Below are 22,832 nucleotides of genomic sequence, written 5' to 3'. Positions count from 1 at the left end.
AGGCAGGCTGGCTGCCTCCTCCACCGAGCCCAGCCCTGCCAGTGGTGCCGAACAAGCAGCCCTTGTTTTTTTTTGGGGGGGCCACGTGACCCCAGGGATCAGAGGTTGCAGCCAGCCAGCCCTAGGAGTTTGCAGGAGACCTTTGCCCAGGAGTGTGCCCTTAATCCCCCACTCACTGCACCAGTCAATTTAGGGTTGCAATGCTAAAGAAAAAACAACTTAGCATTATGAGAGGGAAAAAAAATTTTTATGAAATGGTGGTGCTGCAGGGAGGGAAGATTGGCAGGTATTTAGCTGCTAACAGACATCTGCATTGGCAGTGTCCAAGCAGTTCAGCTTTATTGACTCCTGGCTGCAGCGGGAGAGGATGCTGGAGGCTGCAGGACCCAGGCACAGCTGCCGTGTCTGCCAGGGATGCTCCCACACCTCCCTCCACCCATAACCTACAAGTGCCTTTGGCCACGAGCATGGGGCAAAGCATCTTCACATTTTTGACCATAACCTTAACCCTAAGCCACCCTGGTGGCAGAGCTCCTTGGGAAACACTCAGGAGTTCACAGCCAGAGAGGCTGACATACCAAGTCCCATGCTGCAAATAATTATTAACAGGGTATTTTGTGTGCAGAAGCTCAAAGAGAGGGTGTGCAAAGCCACAGCCTGTGTGTGCCAAGGTGCTTAAACGTGGGTTCAAGATCTTATCCCCAGGCAGGCACATTGGAAAATGCTGGCTGCGGCAGCAAGTGAAGCTGGAGCTTAGGAGAAAGGCAATGATAAATAGGTAGGAATTAAGAGCCTTATGGACATACTCACACAGCAACAACCGCCCCAGGAGGTCAGGATTGATTCACCAAATCACCAGTGGAAGCTGGGTGATTGCTCCCCCTCCAAGGAAACACATTGCAATTTTAAGCCAATCCTTGGGTCACCATGGGGTGTTGACCTTCGCCTTTCTGAGCCCACCCTTCTCCCAGGACCAGCAGGCTCAAATGCTTCAGTACTTTGTCACATGGAGGAGATGTGATTGTATAAATGATGGTCTTCTCAGGGCAGCTTCGGCTGGAAATTAAAGGAAATAATTAAATGACATCTAGTGCTGGCAAAGAAAATGAGACGGATGGCGTGCTTGCATGTGGCTGGAGGCACATCTTTGCATTGTGTACGGAAACCCCACCGGCGAGCCGATAGTCCCCCTGCCCCAAGTCAGGCTCGTGCGGCCCCAGGGAACGCAGCAGGGGTTGCTCAAGGCGAGCGATGAGGTGAGCCGGGTCTCAGTGCTCCCCATCACATCCTGGCGTGGGAGGCGATGAATTGGTGCCATCGTTGCCACTTACCGCCCCATCCCGTCAGCCGCCGGTCACGCTGCCTGCTGCCAGCGCCTGCCGGGGTTGTTGTTGCCCGTCCCCGGCAATTTCAGCCCGCTGCAAAATAACTCCGGTGAGGCAAACACCACGAGATCCCTGCCCCGAGGAGAGGACGGGGCCGACAGCCGGAGCGGGGCAGGTCCCATCCTCCCCGAGGTGGGTGCTAGGCGTGACCCCGGCAGTGGGGGAGGAAGGCCGGGGGATGCGGAAGGACGTCCGACGCCGAGCGGGGTCAGGTGCGCGCAGGTGGCGTGGGGGCGGCGGGGATTTGGGCAGGGCCACGGAGGGCGTGGGACGTGGGGATGGGCGATGCCGGGTTTGGCAGCAGCCCAGCGAGGCAAGGCGGTGCACAAGTAAGCCCTAGTGAAGACACCAGGGCAGCTCACGGGCTTAAAGACCATAAGCATTTTGCTGCATAAAGCCTTTCTTTTTGTTAAATAGCTAGGGGAAAGGCTGGAAGAGCAGGATCTGATGAAGAAGGTCCACTGGCGTGAAAGCACCCCATGCTCAAAGGCTGCTACAAACGGCCCTGATGGAGATGGAGCCACGCTCAGGGCTCCTGCCCATCGTGACAGCCAGCCATGCCACCCAGCTGCCAGCAAGCCACCCTCACCCGCCACCGGGGTCAGGATTTGCTATGTCGGAGACACCAAGGGAACAATTACCACCCAGCCTAAGCCTTTTGCAGCTCCACTTAGCATCTCCCCAAGGTCACTGCAGCCCATGCTGGAAGCCAAAAAATGTTTAAGCAGGCTGCTGGCCAGCTCTGCCTCCAAACCAGCCCCAGCCAGCCAGCACCGATGGGCTGGGAATTGTCACCGCCCGTGATGCCCAGGACACCTCCCCCAGTGCCCACAGTGCTGGGACATGGTGGTCACAGCCTGGATGAGTCCCTTTGCCACGCTCAGTGCAACCCCTCCCCTGCTCCCAGCTTTCCCATCAGTCGGAGCTGCTACTAAAGCACCTTCAGGTTTGCTTTTGTGGGTGTCACCCAGAAAAAGGGCGTAATTTGGGATGTGCCGGTGCCGCTGGAAAACGTACCCTCACCTTGCAAATTGTACGTCAGTTTAGGAAACAGCATTGGGAGTGGGTGAGGTCCTGGCACTGCACCAGGAAAAAGTTACCACTGCTTTGCTCGGGGGCCCAGGGCTGGTGAATCAGGCTCCGCTAATTAGCTGCATCCAGCAGTTCACACTGGCACCAGGACCTTGAGTTGGAGTCAGGGTGTTTGCAACCAGACCTGCCCAGGCTTGTGCACCTGTAGGCTCTGCTCAGCTCCAACCAAGGAATAATTTTCTTTTATCCTTTAGCAACAAGCTGCAAAATCCCAAACCCGTTTTTCTGAATTTAAAGAAGATGTTTGTTCTCTAGAAATCCCACCTGCAGCTTTGCATTTGACATCTCTTGGCCACAAAATAATCGGCATTTCTGAACCGAAGTTTTCCTTGCCCATTATGTCATTGCAGTTCAGGGCATTGGCTACTGCTGCGATAAATAAATTAAAAAAAAAAATCAAGGAAAGGGTGAAGGCAAACGCACAGCCATGTGTAAGGAGAAACACACCACCGTAGCATCCCTGACAGAGTGCTGCCAGACTGCAGATGGGGGAGCTGCTACAGCCCCCCCAAAAATAAAAGAGTTTGAAACTAAGCAGCATCAGGTCCATGGCTGTGTGGCAAAGGGCAGGTGGCACAGCCTGGTGTCACCCATGGAGAGGACCCCAATCTCCCGGGGCCAGGGTGCTCCTCCCTGCGGGAGCCGCTGGGGCTGAGTCATTCGAACCCCCCCCCCCGCCTTTGGGAATCCTCTCTGGCAGGGATTGAGGTTGCGAAAGCGTGACCCACTCCTAGGGGCGCGTCACCCCACACCCAGGGCCGTGGCCACGGGGGACAGCGTTCCGGCTCACCCACCAGAGCTGAGGGGATACGGGGGGCCAGGGAGACAGACCAGCAAGGAAAGGGGTTCATCCACCGTGCTGAAAATGGGAGCAAGGAGGGACAGGTCCCTTGGCCATCTCTTGCACATCCCTGCCTGCTCCAGACACCTTAGCTGCGGCACTCAGGTTCTTGCTCCGCAAGCAAGGAAAAATGTGTAAAAACCCCTAAGGCCAGGCTCATGCCAGTCTATCTTTTGAAGATAACATGGTGCAACTCTCATGGTCCCAGCCTATAAATACCCAGACGTGGTCCCAGCTCCTGGTTAAACATCCCCACTGTACCTCTCAAGACTTTGACATCAGGGCAAACATCCCACAGAGGTGTTGAGGGAGCCCAAATGCAGAAATCCTGGCTCCTTGCTGGGCCCACTGGTCCCCCAACATGCAAGCACAGTGGTGTCAGCTCCAAAACCACTGGTGCCAAGGGCTGGAGCCAAATTAAACACTCTGGGGATAAGCCCCCCCATCCCTTTCCCAGCCTGTGAGCATTCAGGAGAGGATCAGTATCATAACATTCCCTGACACAGCCCCGTCTTCCCTTTTTCCCAATAAACCATTGGGAAGCGTCTGGGCTGCCCGGTGCAATGGACACATAAGTTGCTTAGAGAAGCATGTCTAAAAGCAGCGATTCTCTCATGTTGGTATGACAGCAGCTCCGGATGCAGACACAAGCCCTGCTACCATGAAGCCCAAGCTAAGGCTTGTTCATAACAACTTTGCTAACAGCAAAGCTTGCCCTTAATCCCTTGGAATTAAAAAAACAGACACAGACTGGGTCCGGACTGCTTGACCCTGCTGAAGGACTTTGCTCTGCACCGTGTGATGGTACGGGGCTAGCATGGTGTGCTGTCCTCACCAGCCCATCCCTGCACGCCAGAGCCCGCTCCGTAGCCACGAGACGCTGGGAGAGACTGGCTAGACTGGAAATGCTCACAGAGGAGATGCCGTAGGTGCCCCAGCCCGGAGGCCAGGTGCACATTGTCTGGCCAGCTATGGTTTCCCAACCACTTCAAAGAGGAGGGAGGAGGGCTGGTACCTCCCCAGCTCCACTGCAGGCTCTGGGAGAGCCTGAAAGGGTGTAGGGAAGCCCCAGGCCCAGCATCAGGACTATCCTTTTTGTCTGCAAAGAGTGTTTGCAAAGGGGTTTAGAGCCCTTGGGGAGGGTGGGTTTGCTTGACTGGGACCACGGTTGGGTTAGTTTATGTCTGACCCACTCCCACCCATGGGCACTCAGTGCCAGGGCTGCCGGTACCCAGGGGGACAAGAGGAGGATACCCCCAAACTGGAGCCCGCAGCAGCAGCGATGCCTCTGGGCTTGGGCTACAGATGGTGGGGACATGCCACACCTTGGTCCCTTGCCCAAAAAGAGCCATGCAGGGTTTTGCTGAGTCACGCAGCGCCGCGGGGCCAGGAGGGCGCTGGGTTTTGCTGACTCAGGGTCAGTGGCACTCGCCTTGACCACATGCCCGCGGGGCAGGAGGGAAGCGGGGGCTGGCCAAAGTAACGGGAGCCGGCAGACTCAGCAATGCCTCCAGCCATTGCTCTGGAAAACCGCATCCCAATGGGTGCCATGTCCCACAGGGAGGCGGAAGGTTTCCCAATACCCCCCGCTTGACTGTGGCATGGCAATTTGGAGAGCTAGTGGGAAAAGCCACAGCCCAGGGCAGGAATACCCCCTAAAAACACTCAGCACGGATCACATTTGAGGGTCGGGAGGTACAGACCTGGGGCAGCAGGATGCTGGAAGATGGAAGAGGCTCAGGGAGGGAGGGTGGGGAGGAGAAGGTGCAAGCCAGGTGCTAGCAACATGACCCAGTGATTTTCCAGAAGTTGAATGAACATGAAGGAGGCGGGCAAGCGACAGGGACCCCGTCACGAAGCCAGGGGTCCCCCACTCCAGCAGCGTCCGGCTCTTCCCACAGGCTGCTGCTCTCCCATCCCCAAGGCTGGGCACAAGCAGGAGCAGAAAACAAACACCCCTAGCCCTCAGGACTTGGAAGGGAAAGTGTCTGTAAATCCGATTTTATTTGCATTTTTTTTCCAGCTGGTCTCGTGGCTCTGTAAGAGCTCGGTCAGGGCAAACTGGGCAGAGATTAGCTCCGTCCGCCACCTCCCAAGCTGGCAGGGCGGCACCTCTGAGCCAGGAGGTAGAAAAGAGCCCGTCCCAGTGCTCCTGCCCGGCACCAGCAATATCCTCGATGACTGTAAGCGGCCCAGTACTGCCACAGTGGCATTTGGGGGGGGGGGGGGCACATCTAGCTTGGCAACCTCCCCCCGGCCCCTCCCAAACAAGCTATGGGCCAGGATATGCCCACCTCCCCCCAAAAAAACCCAGTCTGGAGGGATGAGTCCCCCCAAACTGGGAGTATCCTGGGGCCAGGGAGAAGCATGGGGCCGGGGGGCTGCCACGGCCCCCCTGGCCGGGGGGGTGCAGACATCCCGGTGGGCCTGGCTGCCAAAATTACACCCCACTGGTGACGGTGGGCGCGTGGCTGAGGTCCCTGAGCAGGCTGAGCCCTCGCCGTGCCAGGCTGGGGCTGGGGGCTGTGCTCAGCAGGGTTTCAGGGGGGCTGCTGGCCTGGGGGGGGGGGGGCGCCCCTCTCCCCAGGGAAGAGAGAAAAGCCAGAAAACCTGGAAAGAACAAAGATAAAGCCAACGAGAAGGAAGTTACAGACAGAACAGAAGCGAGCACGCGCGGCCGGCGGGGCGCCTCGTGATTTTTTTAATGGTGTTTATTCCCCTTTTCCCGGAGGCTGAGTCATGGGCCGAGGCACCGGGGGTCAGGCCTGGGGACTTGGGACGGGGACGGGGGGGGGGCGTGAGGCAGCACCCACGGCCCCGCACCCCACGCGGGAGCCCCCGCCCCGGCCCGCCCTCACGTGACGCCGCTGGTTGCAATTTTAGACCGTCAGCTGACTCGAAAAATCCCTGGAGAGGGGCCGCCGCTCCTACAAAAACAGGGAAGGCAGCCGGGCACGGCGGCGTCGCGGCCTGCCAGCAGCGGGACCCTCCGGCCTCGGTGCCCCCCCCCCGGCCGCCAGCACCGCCAGCACCGCCGCCCCCGCCGCCATGGCGCCCCGCGGCCTCCTCCTGCTGCTCGCCCTGGCGGGGCCCTGCGCGGCCCTCATCAGGTGAGCCGTGAGGGGTCCCTCGGGGTCTGCGGGGGAGGGGGGGCGTGGGACAGGCACCCCAGGTGCTGGTGCAGTGGTGGCCTCCGGGCTCCTCTCGCAGGCACCCCCCCCCGCCCCGGTGCTGTTCTCCCGCCGTTAAAGCAGAGGGGGGAAGGGCTGGGACCCCCCCAGAGGGGGTTCAGGGCTGATGCCCTGCCTATGGAGGGGTCTCGCTCCGGCTTCCCCTATTCCCGGTGACCTTCGGTAGCCACTCGCCGCCGCCCTCCCTCCCCCCCATCCTCCGGCTTTGGGAAAAGCACCGAGCACGGGAGATCCAGCACGGGGGGGGGGGGGGGGGCTGGCAGGAGCCCAAACCTCGCCCACTGCATGCTGGCGGGTCCCCTGGTTTCGGAGGAGCCGTGTGGCCCCCCTCCCCGGGGTGACCCCTCCACACACACGCTCCCATTAACAGGTGGGCATTCCGCCCTCCCCTTGCAGGATCCCCCTGACCAAGTTCCCCTCCATGCGGCGTGTCCTGAACGAGGTGGGCAGCGAGATCCCGGACATGAACGCCCTCACCCAGCTCCTCAAGTTCAAGCTGGGTTTCGCTGACCTGGCTGAGCCCACTCCGGAGATCCTGAAGAACTACATGGATGTGAGTAACAGCCCCTCCGCCGACCACCCCCCAACTGCAGCGGACCCCAGCGCGATGCCAGTCGCCTGGCTGTCACTTCTGGGGGTACACGTCCCAGGGGGGTGGTGGGACATGCCAGCCTTGCCGTCCCACCACAGCCAGGAAAGCGGAAGAGGGAGAGATGTTGATCCTGTAGGAGAGATTCATGCACCCCTGCGGCTTGGTGGGTGGTTGCCAAAAGTTGCTAAACTAAAAATACTAATACTAATAATTAAAATAATAAACAACCCACTGCCACCCAAGTGGGAGCTTTGCAGCTTCTGTGACCTATTTCCTTTCCCCTTTGTCACTAAGTAATGATCGTAAATAGGGGCCTGCTCACTTGCGGTCCTTCCTAGCATTTTCTGGCCCCTTTGGGCTCCACTTTCCGCAAGATGGGCATAAAAAGCACGCTCCACTCCTTGTGGCATTGGGGCATAAAAGAGTGAGCATGGGGTAGGAAAGGAGAGCTCAGACTGGGCACCAGCTTGCTATCGGACTAGGGATGCAGGACGCTTCCTCTTGCTATCCTTCATCTTTTGCACGGCCTTGGGAAAAGCCACCCTGTACCTCCACCTTCTTCTCAGCAGCTTAAGGAGCAAAGGGACCTTTGTGGTGGAAGCAACGATAAAAGGAGAAGCTAGGTAAAGGATGTGAGGTTTGCCCTTGCCCAGCTGCCAGACATGTGTGGGGTTTCCTATTTCTGGGCTCCCCATCAGGTAACCTCGTGGCTCTTGGGGGGTGGGATGTGAGCACTGGCCAGCAGAATAAAGCTGGCGCCAGGTATTTGGGTGTTAATTCGGGATATTCCCCTCTGCTCCCCTTCCCCAGGGGCTCTTGTCACCCAGCCAGCACCATCCTGCCAGGGCTGTGCTGGGAAGGGCTGCCGGTGTTTTAATCAGCGGTGTTGAAAGCCAGGGCGCTAGCAGTTGCGCCACGGCATTGTCTCTTGCAACTGCAGCTCGGGCTGCCGCTTGGGGAAGGATTCCACTCCCTTGTCCCAGGGGGACTAGTGCAACCTGCAGTGGGAGATAAGGGACCTCTGGACCCCTCCCAGCCTGGCCGAAAATGCTCTTGCTGCCAGAGGAGCTGTTGGGATGAAAGGCACAGCTTCCCCTAGACCACCCTGTATGGTCCCCACCAGCCCCTGGGAGCCCTCACAGGTCTGTGTATATAATGTACGGGGCCCCTATATCGGGGATTAATTTTCAAGGCCCAGCAATAATTACGGAATCACTGGCAGCAAGTGCTGCCTCCCCATTACGGCTAATTGCAGTGGATTATTAATTACTCAGTGAGCAACCCTTGCAAACTAAGCGCACAGGAGGTGAGCAGCTTTGATAATCCTGTTTTCTCCCCTCCCCCCTTAATTAAGTACATGGCGGGTTTGGAAAGGCCACAGGTTGACTTCCCTTGCTCTCAGCCTTCTCTCCGGGGCCCTGATCCAGCTGCTCTCCAAGCATGACATGGCTCTCTGCCCCTTTGGGAGGGCTGGGGAAGAACGGGCCCATCCAGGACCTGCCAAGCATTCCCCATTCATCCTCTCCCCTCTGGATAGAGGGATGCCCTGCAAACACCTCAGCCACTCAGGTTTCTTCCAGTCCCAGCAGAGATACATGAAGAGCAGAGGGGTATCCATCGGTCACCTGCGCTACAGGGACTTCTCCCAAACTCTCACCCCGCAGCCCTAAATCCCTCTCTGGCGGTGCTGCTGGTGGCCTTTTCTCCCTCCAGCTCCAACAAAGTCTTGTGATGCCCACGACTTAGCATTTGTTTATTCCTCCCCACCCCAGGGGCTCGCCAGCACACACCAAAAGCCACAGCAGCAGTACCTCCACCCATCTCGGGCAGAGCTGCTGCTCGCTGCAACCCACAGTTCCTCTGCAAACTCGCCAGCAAAGCAGCTTCCCAGCCAGTTTCAGCTTTTCAATAACGCAGGTGTTTTGCTTGGCTTTCTCCTATCTTTTTTCTCTTCTGTATAGTGAACTGCATGCCAGCCTGCAGACCTTCCCCCTTGTCTTCTGCCCTGTCTCCTTGCCCCAAAAGTCCTCCCCCACAAGCACCCATCCCACTTCTCCTCCCCAATTTATCCTTTTCACACCTGCTGTAATGAGGTGTGAACAGCGAAAGGGAGCCTCCCTTCCAGAGGAGGAAGGCTAGGAGCCCATTAGTGCCAAAAAACAAGAGGAGGGCAGTGTCTAGATAATAAGGTGGTCCCTTTTTCAATCCTAAGAGATTTTTTTGGTCTTTAATCCCTGTTTTTAGCTGGCTGCCTCGGCTCATGGCTCCCTTCTCCTTTGCAGGCCCAGTATTACGGTGAGATCGGCATTGGAACCCCCCCCCAGAAGTTCACTGTGGTCTTTGACACTGGCTCCTCCAACCTCTGGGTGCCATCTGTGCACTGTCATCTGCTGGACATCGCTTGCCGTAAGTGTCACTGGCAGCAGCCATGGCTCAACAGCTTCTTCTCCCGTGCAAAATGCAGATCCTGGCATTGCAAGAGGAGAAACTGAGGCAGCAGCATGAAAGGGCTTGCCAGAGGCTGATGGGGTCTTTAGGGTCAGAGCTGGAAATAGGATCCCAACCTCCCACATCAATCCTTCATTACTCCCTTCCTGTTTTTTCCCATCTGCGTCACCCACACACAGCTTCAAACCTTCCCCAACAGCCTCGGCCCTGCAGCCAGGGAGCAGCATCACAGGTTGTGATGTTTCTCCCCAAATTATAGACCGACGCTGCTGTTGCCCCATTGCGCAAGGCTGGTGAAAAAAAATCAGCCTCTTGCCAGATCTGATACAAACTGTCCTAGTTTCTGCTTTATTGCCGCATGGAGCATGTGCATTCATGTTTATGGATTTATAATTAACAAAAGCCAGGGAGGCATGATGAGGTGAGAACGTCTTAGGGACTACAAGGTTTTTTGCTGTGTAGCATTCCTACACAATAAACCTCCACAGTTGAAGGTGTCAAACCCAGCTATGGCAAAATGCCATTTAAAAGCCACTGTCTGTGCTGCTTAAGCAGAGCAGAGAAACCTGTGGAGACAACAAATGTGACAATGAAAGGCGACCCACAGTGCTCGATGAGGATAGGGAGGAAATTTGGACTTTTTGTATGGTCCTGTAGCGCCCAGAGGGGAGATAGACCTTCTTTTTGCATGCGTGAAATGAGATCTAGAACACTGGTAGGCTGGTGAGGTCCAGACCTAGTCTGTCTTGGGGTTCTTGTTCTGTAGCAGGGAGCTGGTTTCCCAAGGCAGTGGTGCGGGAGGTGCTGGGACCAAAGGCTTGTTTTATGAGTATGCAATGAGCCTAACCTTCTGCCAGACTGGGATCCAGACGGCCCAGCTGAGGAAGTCCCTGTGTAGCATGTCGGTTTCCATAGGGCTCGGCTGGTTCATCCTCAGCCGCTGTCTGCCCCACTCAGCAAGCAGTTGTGGAGCTGGGCTGGCCGAGCTTGCCACAGGCCGCTGCCCAACTCGTGACTTGGGAGGAATCTGCGGAGGAGGTATCTGCCTGGCCATAAAACCAGGGATATCTTACAGTTCCAAACCCTTCCAAGAGGAAAAGCAGCTTAGACTGGGGGAAAGCCCTTCTCCTCTGCAAATAAAAGAATATTTTGAGCCCTCTCTGTGCAAAAAAGAGTGACCATGTAAAAAAATTTTCACCTGGTCTTAGCAAAAGAAACAGATAAATCCATTAAAAATGTTCGTGCCCAGAGCAGGCTATATCTAAAGCCACTCTGGTTTTCCGTGGCACAGGGGAAAACGTTTCACTCTGCTGTCTTAACACACCCTGACACACCAGCCACGTAGGCTCTAGGCTTTTAATACCCCTTGGCCAAATCCGATTTAACAGCCAAATTGGATCTGCCCACCTAATTCCCCAGACGTCGGAAATGCTTTGTTAAGCAGTCTGGGCTTGGCAAATACTGGGTTCAGGCCCACCTTAACATTGCTGAGTGTCCATTTGTCCTGATGAGCCAGGTGGTGTGGGGTTAGGTATCGGGGAGCCCTAGGTATCATGGAGCACTAATGTTGTATGTCCCCCTGTGTCCCTCTCCCTGGCTGCAGTGCTGCACCACAAGTACGATGCCTCTAAATCCAGCACCTATGTGGAGAACGGCACCGAGTTCGCCATCCACTATGGGACGGGGAGCCTCTCTGGGTACCTCAGTCAGGACACCGTCACGGTGAGTAACAACTGCCCTTGCCCTGAGCTGCCCCAGCCTGCTTTCAGCAGAGTGCTCGAAGCTGTTTGATTTCAACAGGTCTCCCTTCTTAAGTGTCCTATTTGTATAAAGCATGCTTCAGCGCCATGTTTCCAATTGCTTTGCAATGAGGTGGTGCTGATGTCTGAGGAGTTGACAATGACCAAGGCAGGCAGAGAATGGGGAAGGTATTAATCAGCAGGTCAGCAGGCTAGGAGCGTGGACCGCACACGTGGTGCCCTGCAAACATGGTCTCTGGCCAATCCCTCCAACCCTTTCCCTCCTGACCCCAGAAATTTCCTAGCCCAAGTGCATACCAGCACCTCTGCACAGGCTGCTGGTGGTGCCCAGCTTGTTCCAGGCCAATATCCATGCGGCAGTGGATGTCCACATGGGAAGCTGCCCAAATACTGGCCAGAAATGGGCTCTTCACTGCCCTATCCTAGTCTCATGTCAAGAAATGGTGCTTATGTTTGCAAAGGCTGTGTAACACCTGGGTGGGGTTCCCCAGCAGCATTCAGGGCCCAACTGGAGGTAGCCAAGTTGCTGGTGGTTGCTTTCCATCATTTTCTTTTCAGTGAGCAAAGGCTGAGCATTCTGTCCTGTGAATGGTGGGTGCCTTTTACGACTGCCTCCCAGGTACAGATGCTCGTGAGCGTTTGCCAGCTGCCAAAGGTCAGCGGTGCACGTGCTCCCAGATTACTTGGTCTCCTGGCAGGGATAAGAGCATATCTTTGCTTTGCAGGGGTGAGACAAAGCAAAAGTGTTGAATAAGCACATAAATCTAGGGATTTGGGGTTTTTCATTTTAGGTTCAGCTGAAAAGTATTGGCTTACCAATTTCATCGGGATCAAAAGAAAAATATCCAAGAGGAGCCTGAAGTGGGTGGCTCATGCAAGGAGCACTCTTTAGCCCATCCTTATAGCAGGAAAATTTCAGGCTAGCCGTTGCCTCTGTGCTGCATCCAAAGATGCCAGCAGCTTAGGCTGGGTGCAGGACCCTCTTTGGGGAAGAGGGCTTTTGATGGGCTCCGTGAACCCTGAAAATCAGTGCAGACAGGGCTGTGGGGGAGAGCCACAGGGGCTGCCAGCAGCTTTGCACCTCTGGTTTTGCTCTCTGCCTCCTGCAGCCCACCAAGCTTCGGGACCGTTTCAGTTTTGTTTCATGCCATTTATTTCCCACATCCCTTGGTTTGCTTAGAATCACCCTGCTGCAAAAAAAGCCACCCATCTGAGCCTTCCCGCAGCTCTCGCCAAATGAAGGCACCATGTACGTAGTATTAATGGTTTCTCTTACATTACATTTGCAAAATACAGATGGAGGTGGAGGCATCTGCATTTGTCCCAGTAATAGAGCAGGGCAGCAAGGCAAACAGCGAACTTTATTGTCCTGTGAAAGTGTGGGCTGGTTTAGGCGCTTTCCGGCTTAATGCAGGAGCTGAAGTGAGTCAGAAGGAAAATTGCAGCTTTTTCTTCTTTTTTTTTTCGTTTGTAATTATCACCCTAATGCCTGCTTGCTAATTAGCTCTCCACTTCCCAGCGACTCAGAGGTAGGATTTTGCTCCTGAGCTTGTTCAGGAAGTGGGGATGGCTCTTGGCAGCTGGCACAGCTTGTAGCATTTGGTTTCTGTCTGGGCAGAAGCAAGAGAAACCTTTTGCATGGAGCCTGAGCAGTGTCACGCTTGCAGTACACAGGAGGAGCAGGGCCAACTCAGAGGGTCAGGGACCTTCAGCTTGGACAGCAAGATGCTTCCTCTGATGCACAGCATCCCATAGGCAAGCTCCCAGTTGGGTGTAGTCTGGAAGGACAAGACATTGAAACAGCCTTCAGGGTGACCCTCTCGGCTCCAGCCATCCCGATGGGTGGAAGTAGCCACAGCAGCCTGTGGTAAGCACTGACATCTGACCGAAAGGTGCTGCTTGGCAGGTGGTCCAGAGTCCCTCAGCCCTGAATTTTTTTTGGAGAGAGTGACGAGCTCATGTCGAACATCCTGCCTCTGTCTGTGGAGGAATGATGCCCTGAAGCACCATACTCCCCAGTGCTGCTCGCTCTCGGAAGAGCAGTGGGTTCAGCCAGCCCTCTGCTGCTCAGGCATCTCATCCCTTTATTGCAGTCTGACCTTGGGATGTCCTTCAGGGACAGCAGAGGAGACATCATTGCCTGTGGGGCGCATGGCGATGTGGCCCCATCTCTCCTAGGGCTGCAGTGCAGATATGCCACACAGGAGATGCCCCTCCTTGCCTCTCCCCTGTGCCTCTGCAGAGGGGACCCCCAAGCCCTGGTGCCAAACCGTGCCACAGAGGCCCTCACCTCTAGTCTGCCTTTGCCATCCGGCACTTGCCCGCTTGGCTGAGGCCGCTAACAGGGAGGCCAGGCGAGCTGCAGGGTGCCGACACCTGTCTGCAAAGCACTGAAGGGCAGCCACCACACAGCCATCCACTAGTAATGATTTTTGGTCTCTCTGTGTCTGGACGAGAGCCAGCCAAGCGACAGAGACAAAGGATCTGTCACCTGGCACCAGTGCTCTGCTAAAGATGCTCTTGGCTTTCAGTCCCGCTGAGGACCAAGTGTGGGCAGGGTCTGCTGAGACCCCACCACCAAGCAGATATCTGCCTCCCTCTTGGGATGTGCAACCAGGACAATATTCAACAAACCTGGTGCTTAGTTTTATCAGTCCATTGCATTTTACTTTTTTTCAAGTGGAAGCTTTTTTGAACTTTCTGAGCTGCTGCAGGACCAGCTGTGCCAAGTGGTGGAGTGGTGGCTTTTGTAAACCTGTGGCATGCAACAGGGGCACTTGCCACAGGCCGGTGAGCGGATGTGTTGCTGTGAGCTGTTTCGCCCCACATCCTGTCCTGTGGCTTTTAGCTTTTGCAAGGCTCGATTGCCCTTTTCTAGTGCAAGTCTCAGATACCATTAAAGCCAGCACCGCCCGACCCAGCCTTGCACTGTCTAACCCTGGGGGGATATTAGTAATTTACAGGAATCGTTATCTGCCATCAGGTAGGAGAGGCCAGCTTTTCAGTCCAGCCTGGTTCACTACAGGGCTGCTAGCTGCAGGCTGAGAGGCTGAAATTGTCCTAGCACGGATTCTAAAATTGCCCGTCGTCAGCCAGAAGCTCGGAAACCTCCTGAACTGCTACAGCCAGGAGCCAGCAGATACATCCTGCTCCCCGTCAGCAGAGCTATCTTGCTTTCTGTGATCTCCTTCTTTCCGGGGATCTGCCCTTGCAAAGCGTTTCAGCTTTCCAGCGGGGAACACCAGTCCTTCTCATGGCTGGCAAGAGAGTTGACCTTTGCATTCACAGTACTCTGCTTGCTATTTTCGTGCTTCGGGCTCAACCTCACTTTCTTGGCTGGGTCTTCTCCCCTCCCACAGGAGCTCTCTGCAGGCTGGTGGCTCTTCTGGGAGACACAGCAGTATCCTAGGGATGTTTCTTATGCAGGGGAGATCGCAGGGGTCATTGGCAGAGGTGAGAGGGGTTTGTGCTCCCAACCTGGGCACAGGTGCAGCACCCGAGGAGTTAGGACATAGAGATGACTTAGAAGTTGTCCAGGGTGGGGAGGAGGATTAAAGGTGCAGCACAAGAGCTTTTCAGACTGGGAGGAAAGGATGAGGTAGGCGGCAGGGGAAGGGATGTAGGGAGGACAAGGTGATGTAGGGCCCTCTGTGCAAAGAGGAGGAGCTGCAAAATGGCATGGCCAGTGCTGGGACCCAGCAAAAGGCTGAAACGCTGAGTGAGGTGAGCAAAGAGCAGTTGGGGGCTCCTGCCCTTAGGGGTGCGCTGGGCTTTGCAGGGACTCAGGAGTTGCCACTCTGTGGCCAGAGTGCCCTGTACCCCTCACCCCGAGGAGAGTGGCACCAGGGTTTCTGCAGCTGCCTACAAATGCAAGGGTAAAAGCAGGCAGGAGTGTGGCAGTGTATTGAGGGACGCGCTACAGCCTGTGTTCAGTGAAATCCCATTTCCGCCCTGGTCCCCCAAGCCAGTGTTCTTTACGATCTGCTTTTCCCTTCCCTCCCCATCTCCCCTCAGCTCGGTAACTTGAAAATCAAGAACCAGATCTTCGGGGAGGCCGTGAAGCAGCCAGGCATCACGTTCATCGCTGCCAAGTTCGATGGCATACTGGGCATGGCATTCCCAAGGATCTCTGTGGACAAGGTCACCCCTTTCTTCGATAACATCATGCAACAGAAGCTGATTGAGAAAAACATCTTCTCATTCTACCTGAACAGGTAGTGTTGGGTTTGGTGCCACACCTCTCATTGCAAGGGCAAGCCCAGCTGGGCATTTCTCTACGTCTCCTGGTAGCACCTCGTGCCGTGTGCCGGTTTTCACCCTGGCCAGCACTGTTGGGGAGGTCTCAGCAAGGTCTCCTTTCTGGAGCAGTCAGGCCAAAATCTCTTCTTACTGCTTTGAATTAAGAAGGGAAGCAGAAATGCAGCCATTTTACTGATAAAAAGCTGGGTAGATCTACTACTGGATTTCTTAACTGATTAAGAGACAGAAGATGTTTCCAGAGGAAAGAGAAATAAAAATAAACAGGGTTGTGATCATGAGATTGCAAGCTGCTAGTGCAGTCCCAGTTAGGGGAGTAAACACAGCCCCAGCCTGTTGCCAAAATCCACGAGCCACATGGCCACCACCATGTAACCTCCCAGGCAGGCATGTCCCCCACAGGTTGTCACTAATGATGGGGCTAACGTTCCCTCACCCCCCAGGAAATCCTCCTCTGCAGCTCCCAGTGCCTTCATACCCACTGATCCTCCCCACAGGACACCCCATCACCCTCCTGGCACCAAAGGGGGACTCTGAACTACTTCAGCCCAAAAGTAGCACGCCAGGAGCAGGGAGGGCAGAGAGGGCTGCTGCTGGCCGTTCAAGTGCCAGCCCTCCCCCATCACCATATTTCTTCCCATCTGCTCAGCAGCGAGCTTTTATCTGACAGTAACCTTGAGGATTCAGCTCTGAGGCTGCTGGCTGGTGCGGAGTCGAGTGCAGATAACCTAACGCTGCATCAGCCATGTCCAACCCTGCTTGGGTGTTTGTTACAAGCTGATTATTTGGGGGGCCCCTGTGTCAGTGCTCAGTTCCCCTTTGCCATCCCCCTTCTCTGCAGTGAGTTTCTCCAGGTGGCCGTGAGAAAGCACCAGGCAAAAAGCTGCAAGATGATTTGGCTGGGCCAAAACATTCCCTTGTCCCCACCCCAGCCTATCTCACAGTATCTGTCCTTATATTGACATATTATAGCATGATGTAAGTCAGTCATCTGTCTCCAATGCTGCTAATGCTGTGCTTCACCGCCAAGCACCCCAGCATGTATTTTGGGGGCACATGGAGGGGTTTGTTCCACCCTGCCTCTGATGTTCACACGTATGGATTGTTGGTTTGGTTTTTTTTCAGAGACCCCACAGCTCAGCCTGGTGGCGAGCTGCTCCTGGGAGGGACGGACCCGAAGTATTACAGTGGTGACTTCAGCTGGGTCAACGTCACGCGCAAGGCCTACTGGCAGGTCCACATGGATGCGTAAGTCCCCCCCCTCCACCCGACTATATGCATGGGGACATGTGTGCAGACAGCTCACACCTGGGGCTGGGCTGAGACCCTCCCCAAAAAGGAATCATCTCTATCCCTGCAACACATCCACACCACAAAAAAGCAGATTAAAATCCCGCCCTAAGGCTGGATTGTTTGTTGCTGGAAGGGGAGGAGAGGCAGAAAACAGCAGGAGACGTTCTGCAAAATCTTTACCTCTTGTTTACAGCTTGGCCCTTGAAAATGCCTGCTGCACCCTTGCGAAGCAGGGAAAAACAGCGGCATGTCCTTCTTACAGGCAGGGCGAGCCCTGCTGAGGCTTTGCTCAGCTCTCAGCGAGGCCTAAGCTGTGTGGCTCACTTGCACGCAGCTCCGGAGGAGCAGGATGAGGCCCCAGGAAGCCAGCCCTTGACTGAAGGGCACGGCGTGGCAATCAGCACGCATTGTTGGAGGCAGAGGGGAGGAGAGCGGGCTGAGCTGCCGGCCGCCAGCCCCACAGTCTATTCTGAGCTCTCCCACGTGATGGGAACTTAAAAGCGGCCTGTGATCAGAGTGCGTCCTTTTCCTAGGGATCGCATCCCTCCCCAGTGCAGGGTTTTAATTCTCATCTTCCCCCAGCTCTGCTGCGTTGGCAAAGTGTGGCAGACCCTTAGCTGGAAGGCTTTATCTGTCCATGCTGCTGTGAAGTGCGATGCGGGTGAGGAAGCCAAGCAGCTCCTGTCTTGCCTCTTCAATGTACACGAGCCCTTCCCTTGCCCATGACCCTCTCAGCTGTCACACCACCCCTTTGATCCTTTGCTTTTTGCAGTAGCACAGGTCATACGAGTCCCTAATGCATTGCCCTTGGCTCGCTCACGTGCCCGTTAGCTGCAGTACTTGCTCTGGAGTGCAGGTAGCAGGCAGGGTACGCAGGCAGCAGTCCAGGCTCTCTGCAGAAATGCCGTAACATCTCAAGACACCCACTCAATCAGGAGCAGGTGAGAGGGAGACAGGGGGTCTGTGCACTAAGTCAGTGCTGCATCAGTATTTCTGAGCATCTGTCCTTCCTGGATGTCTGTTGCAGCCCTCCCTTGCATGCCTGCATACTGCCCAGGCTCAGCCATCTTCAACTCTTTGCCTGCTGCTTCTTGCAGCCTTCGCTGGGAGGCCTCTAAGAGTTGTCTCTGTCTGGACATCTCTCCCCAGGGTGGACGTTGCCAACGGGCTGACTCTGTGCAAAGGGGGCTGTGAGGCCATCGTGGACACAGGAACCTCACTCATCACTGGCCCCACCAAGGAAGTGAAGGAGCTGCAGACAGCCATTGGTGCAAAACCACTCATCAAAGGCCAGGTGAGGCCAGGCTGGGAAAGTGGGAGTCCGTGGCCATCGCGGCACCCAGATGCTTCTAGAGACCCCAGTCTTCTGCTCCCTCTGCTCTCTGTTCCCAGCTTTTGCTCCTGGAAAAGCCCCTGGCATAGCAGGGATGCCTCTGGTTTTTGACTCCAGGTAGTGTTCACCACCCTGCTTAAGCTCTCAGTAGAGGGCCAGGTCCCATGAACTTCGGGAGGCTTTGGGTCACTTCTGCCACCCATCTCTGGGAGGTGGAGGAGAAGGGGTATGAGTTGCAGCTGAGGCCAAGGATTCACGTTAATGTGAGTTCAGAGGCACTTTAATACAAATATATTTAATGCAAATGACAACTCTCCCCTGCCAAGTTTTTAACCATCGTAGTTAATCTCAGAAGGTCACCTCTCCTTCCTGAAACTGTGGAGCAACAGGGATTATAAGGACCCTCTAGGAAGGATGCTCTGCTCTGAAACCCCTCCCAAATCACAGAGCCATGAATGCTTGTAGGCCTTTTCTGCAGTGTCGGAGACCCCATGCTGCAGCAACAGCTGACTTAGACCTGCCACCCTCCCCAAGACTTGCCAGTGTTAATTAAACCCGCTTTGTCTGTTCGTCACACTGCGAGTCCCTGTCTAAGTCTCTAGGCTGTACTGAGCCACATCTCCCCCTCCTGTGGAAGAGGAAAGACCTCCAGCCCTCCTGCATTGGGTGCTGGGCCCTGGGGCTCAGCAGAGCCAAAAGTTTTGGCTCTGTCCCTATCCCTAAAACCCTCTGGCCCCTCAGCTTGCAGCCCTGGGCAGGGAGCAGCCCACTTACCCCAGCACAAGCCTCTTCTGCACCCTGAGATGGGCTGGTTTTGGGGAAAACCACAACAAAGACATGATTGTGCCCGGGAGAGACCGTGCCCTTTCCTGACGGTGTGGCAGCCGCCATCTAAAACCTTTACTGTTGCCGTTTCAGTATGTGATCCCCTGTGATAAGGTGTCATCTCTGCCTGTCGTCACGCTAACACTAGGAGGGAAGCCCTACCAGCTCACTGGAGAGCAGTATGTCTTCAAGGTATGTCCAGGCAGCTTTTGCCAGCCCTATGCTTCTCCCCCAGGGCCTAACTTTTGCCTTCTCCACTCAAATCTCAACCATGAAACACAAAATGCAAGAGCAGCAAAAGCAAGACTGGAGCTGGCACTTGGGAAAACATCTGAAAGGTTGGGGTGACGGGCTGGTGTCACTGATGATAGACCCAGGCAACCTCACCAAAGTCCTGGGGAAATGAGACCCCCTGCATGATGCTCATGAGGGATAGCAGTATGGGAGAGGAAGGGCAGGCAGGCTGTTGCATCAATTTCTACAAACATTTTGCCCTTTCCTGATGGATTCTGGTGCCATGAAGCCTTACCATAACAGAGGCCACCAGCCTGGCATTTGAGCCATCAGAGTCAACTTGCAAGGACCATCTTGTGCAGAATTTCAATAATGGCTCTAATTCAGAGCTGTGTGGGCTGGGAGGTTTATGGGCATGTGTGGCTTTACTTGATGATTTGCTGCGTAAAGGCTCTAGGAGGGGGAGCTGAGTTTGGAGCCATGGGAGCAGTGGGTTGGGAGTTACTTTTGCAAGCTGTGGATCTCAGGCTGGGAGAGGCTGAAGCGCAGCCAGCGTTAGCAGGTGTTATTGCCCAGCTTGTGAGGTTGAAGGAAGGGAGGACCTCCTCGGATTGAAGCTCTCACTCTTCTGTCTAGGTTTCTGTACAAGGAGAGACCATCTGCCTGAGTGGCTTTTCGGGCCTGGACGTCCCACCCCCCGGGGGCCCACTCTGGATCCTGGGAGATGTCTTCATCGGTCCCTACTACACCGTCTTTGACCGTGATAACGACTCTGTTGGCTTTGCCAAATGTGCCTAAGCGCCTGACCCCCACTGCCTCTGCCACACACACACTTACACACACACACAGGAGCCATAGAGAAAGATTACCAGGGTTAGAAACCCAGTGAGTGGAAAGGAAAAAAAAAAAAAAAAGAAAAAGAAATGGAACTAGATTTAAAATTACATGGAAAATAGTCATTAGTGCCCTGCTAGCTACTTTTTTCCCTCCGTTGAGTAAGTGGTGCTGGGATGTCTCTGGTTGACGACTCCAGCTGGAGTAGCCCCTTGCTTTACTGCTAGGTGTTCCAGTATTTGTTTTTAAGAATGATTCTCAGAGCTGAACAAGGCCCTCTCACGTCTCCCAGCCCTTGTCTCCTTCCTGGGGGGCCAGCTGGCTGGATCCAGCCCCTGATGCCTGTTCCTGCAGAGAGGCTGTGTGGCTGGTCTTGGGTTTGGGCTTCTGCACTGGGGGAGAGGGACAGGGAAGGCCGTCTGGCACGTTATTTACTTCTTGCTTTTTCACTGATGAAGTGGGGGAGCGGGAGATGGGGGAGAGTCCATCTTCATCACAATGGGTTGAGGCAGCGACTGCTAGGTCATTTCTCAATGGGTTTGTGCTGGCTTGGTCCTAGGAGAGCACGTCCTGGGCTGGAGCAATGGGGGAATCGCAGTAGCGTGCCCAAGGGTTGAGTTTCGGAGCCCGAGGGCTCTGGTGGTGTGTTTTTGTGTAGTGATGGCACTAGCGAGAGAGCTGGAGGCATGACGTCCGCGTGCCTGACCTAACAGGACAGGGATTTGTAGGGGGGCAGCAGCCGGTGGGACTCTTCAGGGAGTACGAATATAAAGGGGGTCAAGATAGGATTTAATAGAGGTCACTTGAATTCATGGCCACGAAGGCCCTGCTTTCTGCTGAGCAAAGTCACTTGACACGGGTTCTCTCAAGTTTGGTGAACTTCTCCCAGGTTCCCCAAACCACAGATCTTCCCAGCTTCATCTGCAGCCAGTGAGTTGAGAATAATGTTTCTTAAAGCAACTAAGTGATCTACAAGCCGAAATCACACTGATAAAATCCGCAGGTGTTTGTCAGCCACATAAGACCTTTTGGAAACATTACTCACAGCATTTTGAACTGCCCAAAACTCAAGAGACAGTTGGCAGACCCAACAAGTTTCCTGGGCAGGAGGGTGCCGTGGCAGCTGCTGGACTTGCATTCACTTTCCCTTCTGCGCTGTCCTGAAACCCAACTGCCTTTAACACCCTCCTTACCTGCTTTCCACCTTACTAATGCTGGTGAGAGCTCTGTTCATGTCCACCCTGTGTTGCAGACAGAGTGAGGCACAATCCCGCTTTGGAGAGGTTGTAGCTGATTTAGCTGTGCTTGCAGATCCTCCTGGAGAGCCGAGATCTGTGCATATGGAGCCGCTCACTTCACTGGGCTGGTGTCAGTAGGCAAACACTGGTGGGGCTGGGAGGATGATAAAGTGAGTTTTAAGCAGTACTGGAAAGCAGAAGAGAGTCTGCCAAGAATCCCAGCCTGTGCTGGGAGTAAAAGACTCTCTTTGCTTTCCCAGTGCACTGGATCAGGTCCTGAAGTTAGGGAATGGCAGCAGGTGAGGCGCAAAGCTGAGGGCGACAAGAGGACCAGATCAGCGCCAGCCGTGACCCCAGACCAGGCAAAACAGACAGTAAAATCCTGGCACCCCAAAATTCATTGATAATCCTGCCAGAAGTACCGGCGGGGCCAAGGAAGTTCCCAATAAAGGTCTTTGGGCAGTGGGTGAATAGATGGTTATGGCTGATGAAATGCATATACATCATCCCCAATATTGAATTCACCACGAGCATCAGAGGCAAAGGTGGGGAAGAGGTCCTGAGGTGAGCTGTGGGAGAACAGTGAGTGCATAGCCTGCAGCTCCCCTGTCCCCAGCCGCTACAGCTGATCAGTTTGGCTTTATAACCATGCCTCACTTCTTGGAGGGGACAGGCCTGGGCGCACTTGGGTCACGTGCATTGTCCCCTGCAACCCCAGATGTGATAAATGCTGCTCCCAAAGCTTCCTTCTGCCTGCTAGTAATCTTCACCTGCAACCCTGCATCTGGACACCTAAGGACATCTGTTGCAGACTGGCTAGAGAACAGTAGCATGTTACCAAAAAAATAATCATCAATAGGTACTCCAAAATCAGCAGAAATTCAGCACTTCTCTGGAGAGCCCCGGTTTCACACCAGTTAAGTGCCCAGAGCTCCTCCAAGTCCTGCTACATCATTTTCCAGCTGCAGGATTTCTTCAATGCAGCAAGACAAGAGACAGACCTTCAGGTACCCGCTAATCAGAACTGATGTGGGGGGGAAGCCTGACGTGAAGCTGGCAGTGGGTTTTCAACGTCTTCAGCATCAGATTTAAGTGGGACATGCAGCACAGTCCCAGAACAAGCCATTGGGCCATGGTTCTGCTGGGCCTGCAATGCCTTATGCCATCTGTGTCATAGCCTCCATGGTAACCCAAGGCTGTGCTGATGTCTGTCCTCAGGCAGGCAGGAAACTGTAGCCAGGGGAAAGAGCACAGCCCAAAGCGATGCCCTGAGTGACATACCTTAGGATAGGCTGGAGGAGCAGTTCATCGTAGTCTTCCCTGAATGGGCCTCCTCCCCTTGTTCTTTTATTTGCATTTTTAAACCAAACTCTAACTGCGTGACTGTTTTTTTTAATCTAATTTGCTGTCAGAATTACTGTCTCATCATAGAAAACTGAAAAGAAAATACAGTATTTCCCCCCTTAACTCTGAGAGTGGTCTTTCCTTAAGCAGTTGAGATGCCAGACT

General features: G+C 54.8%; 1 protein-coding gene across 1 annotated transcript; it reads left to right on the top strand.

Annotated features, from left to right (window-relative positions):
* Window positions 1–6,204: 6,204 nt before the first annotated feature.
* On the top strand, window positions 6,205–22,790 carry CTSD (cathepsin D). The gene is made up of 9 exons (XM_075047883.1): window positions 6,205–6,428; window positions 6,906–7,062; window positions 9,384–9,507; window positions 11,153–11,271; window positions 15,324–15,523; window positions 16,692–16,814; window positions 18,009–18,153; window positions 19,111–19,209; window positions 19,888–22,790. The coding sequence occupies exons 1-9, from the start codon at window positions 6,367–6,369 to the stop codon at window positions 20,047–20,049; spliced, it is 1,191 nt and encodes a 396-aa protein (XP_074903984.1). The 5' UTR covers window positions 6,205–6,366; the 3' UTR covers window positions 20,050–22,790.
* The last annotated feature ends 42 nt before the right edge of the window (window positions 22,791–22,832 follow it).

This window comes from Buteo buteo, chromosome 16 (genome assembly GCF_964188355.1).
Source record: "Buteo buteo chromosome 16, bButBut1.hap1.1, whole genome shotgun sequence".
Classification (NCBI taxonomy): Eukaryota; Metazoa; Chordata; class Aves; order Accipitriformes; family Accipitridae; genus Buteo; species Buteo buteo.
This window is presented reverse-complemented; position numbering and strand designations above follow the sequence as displayed.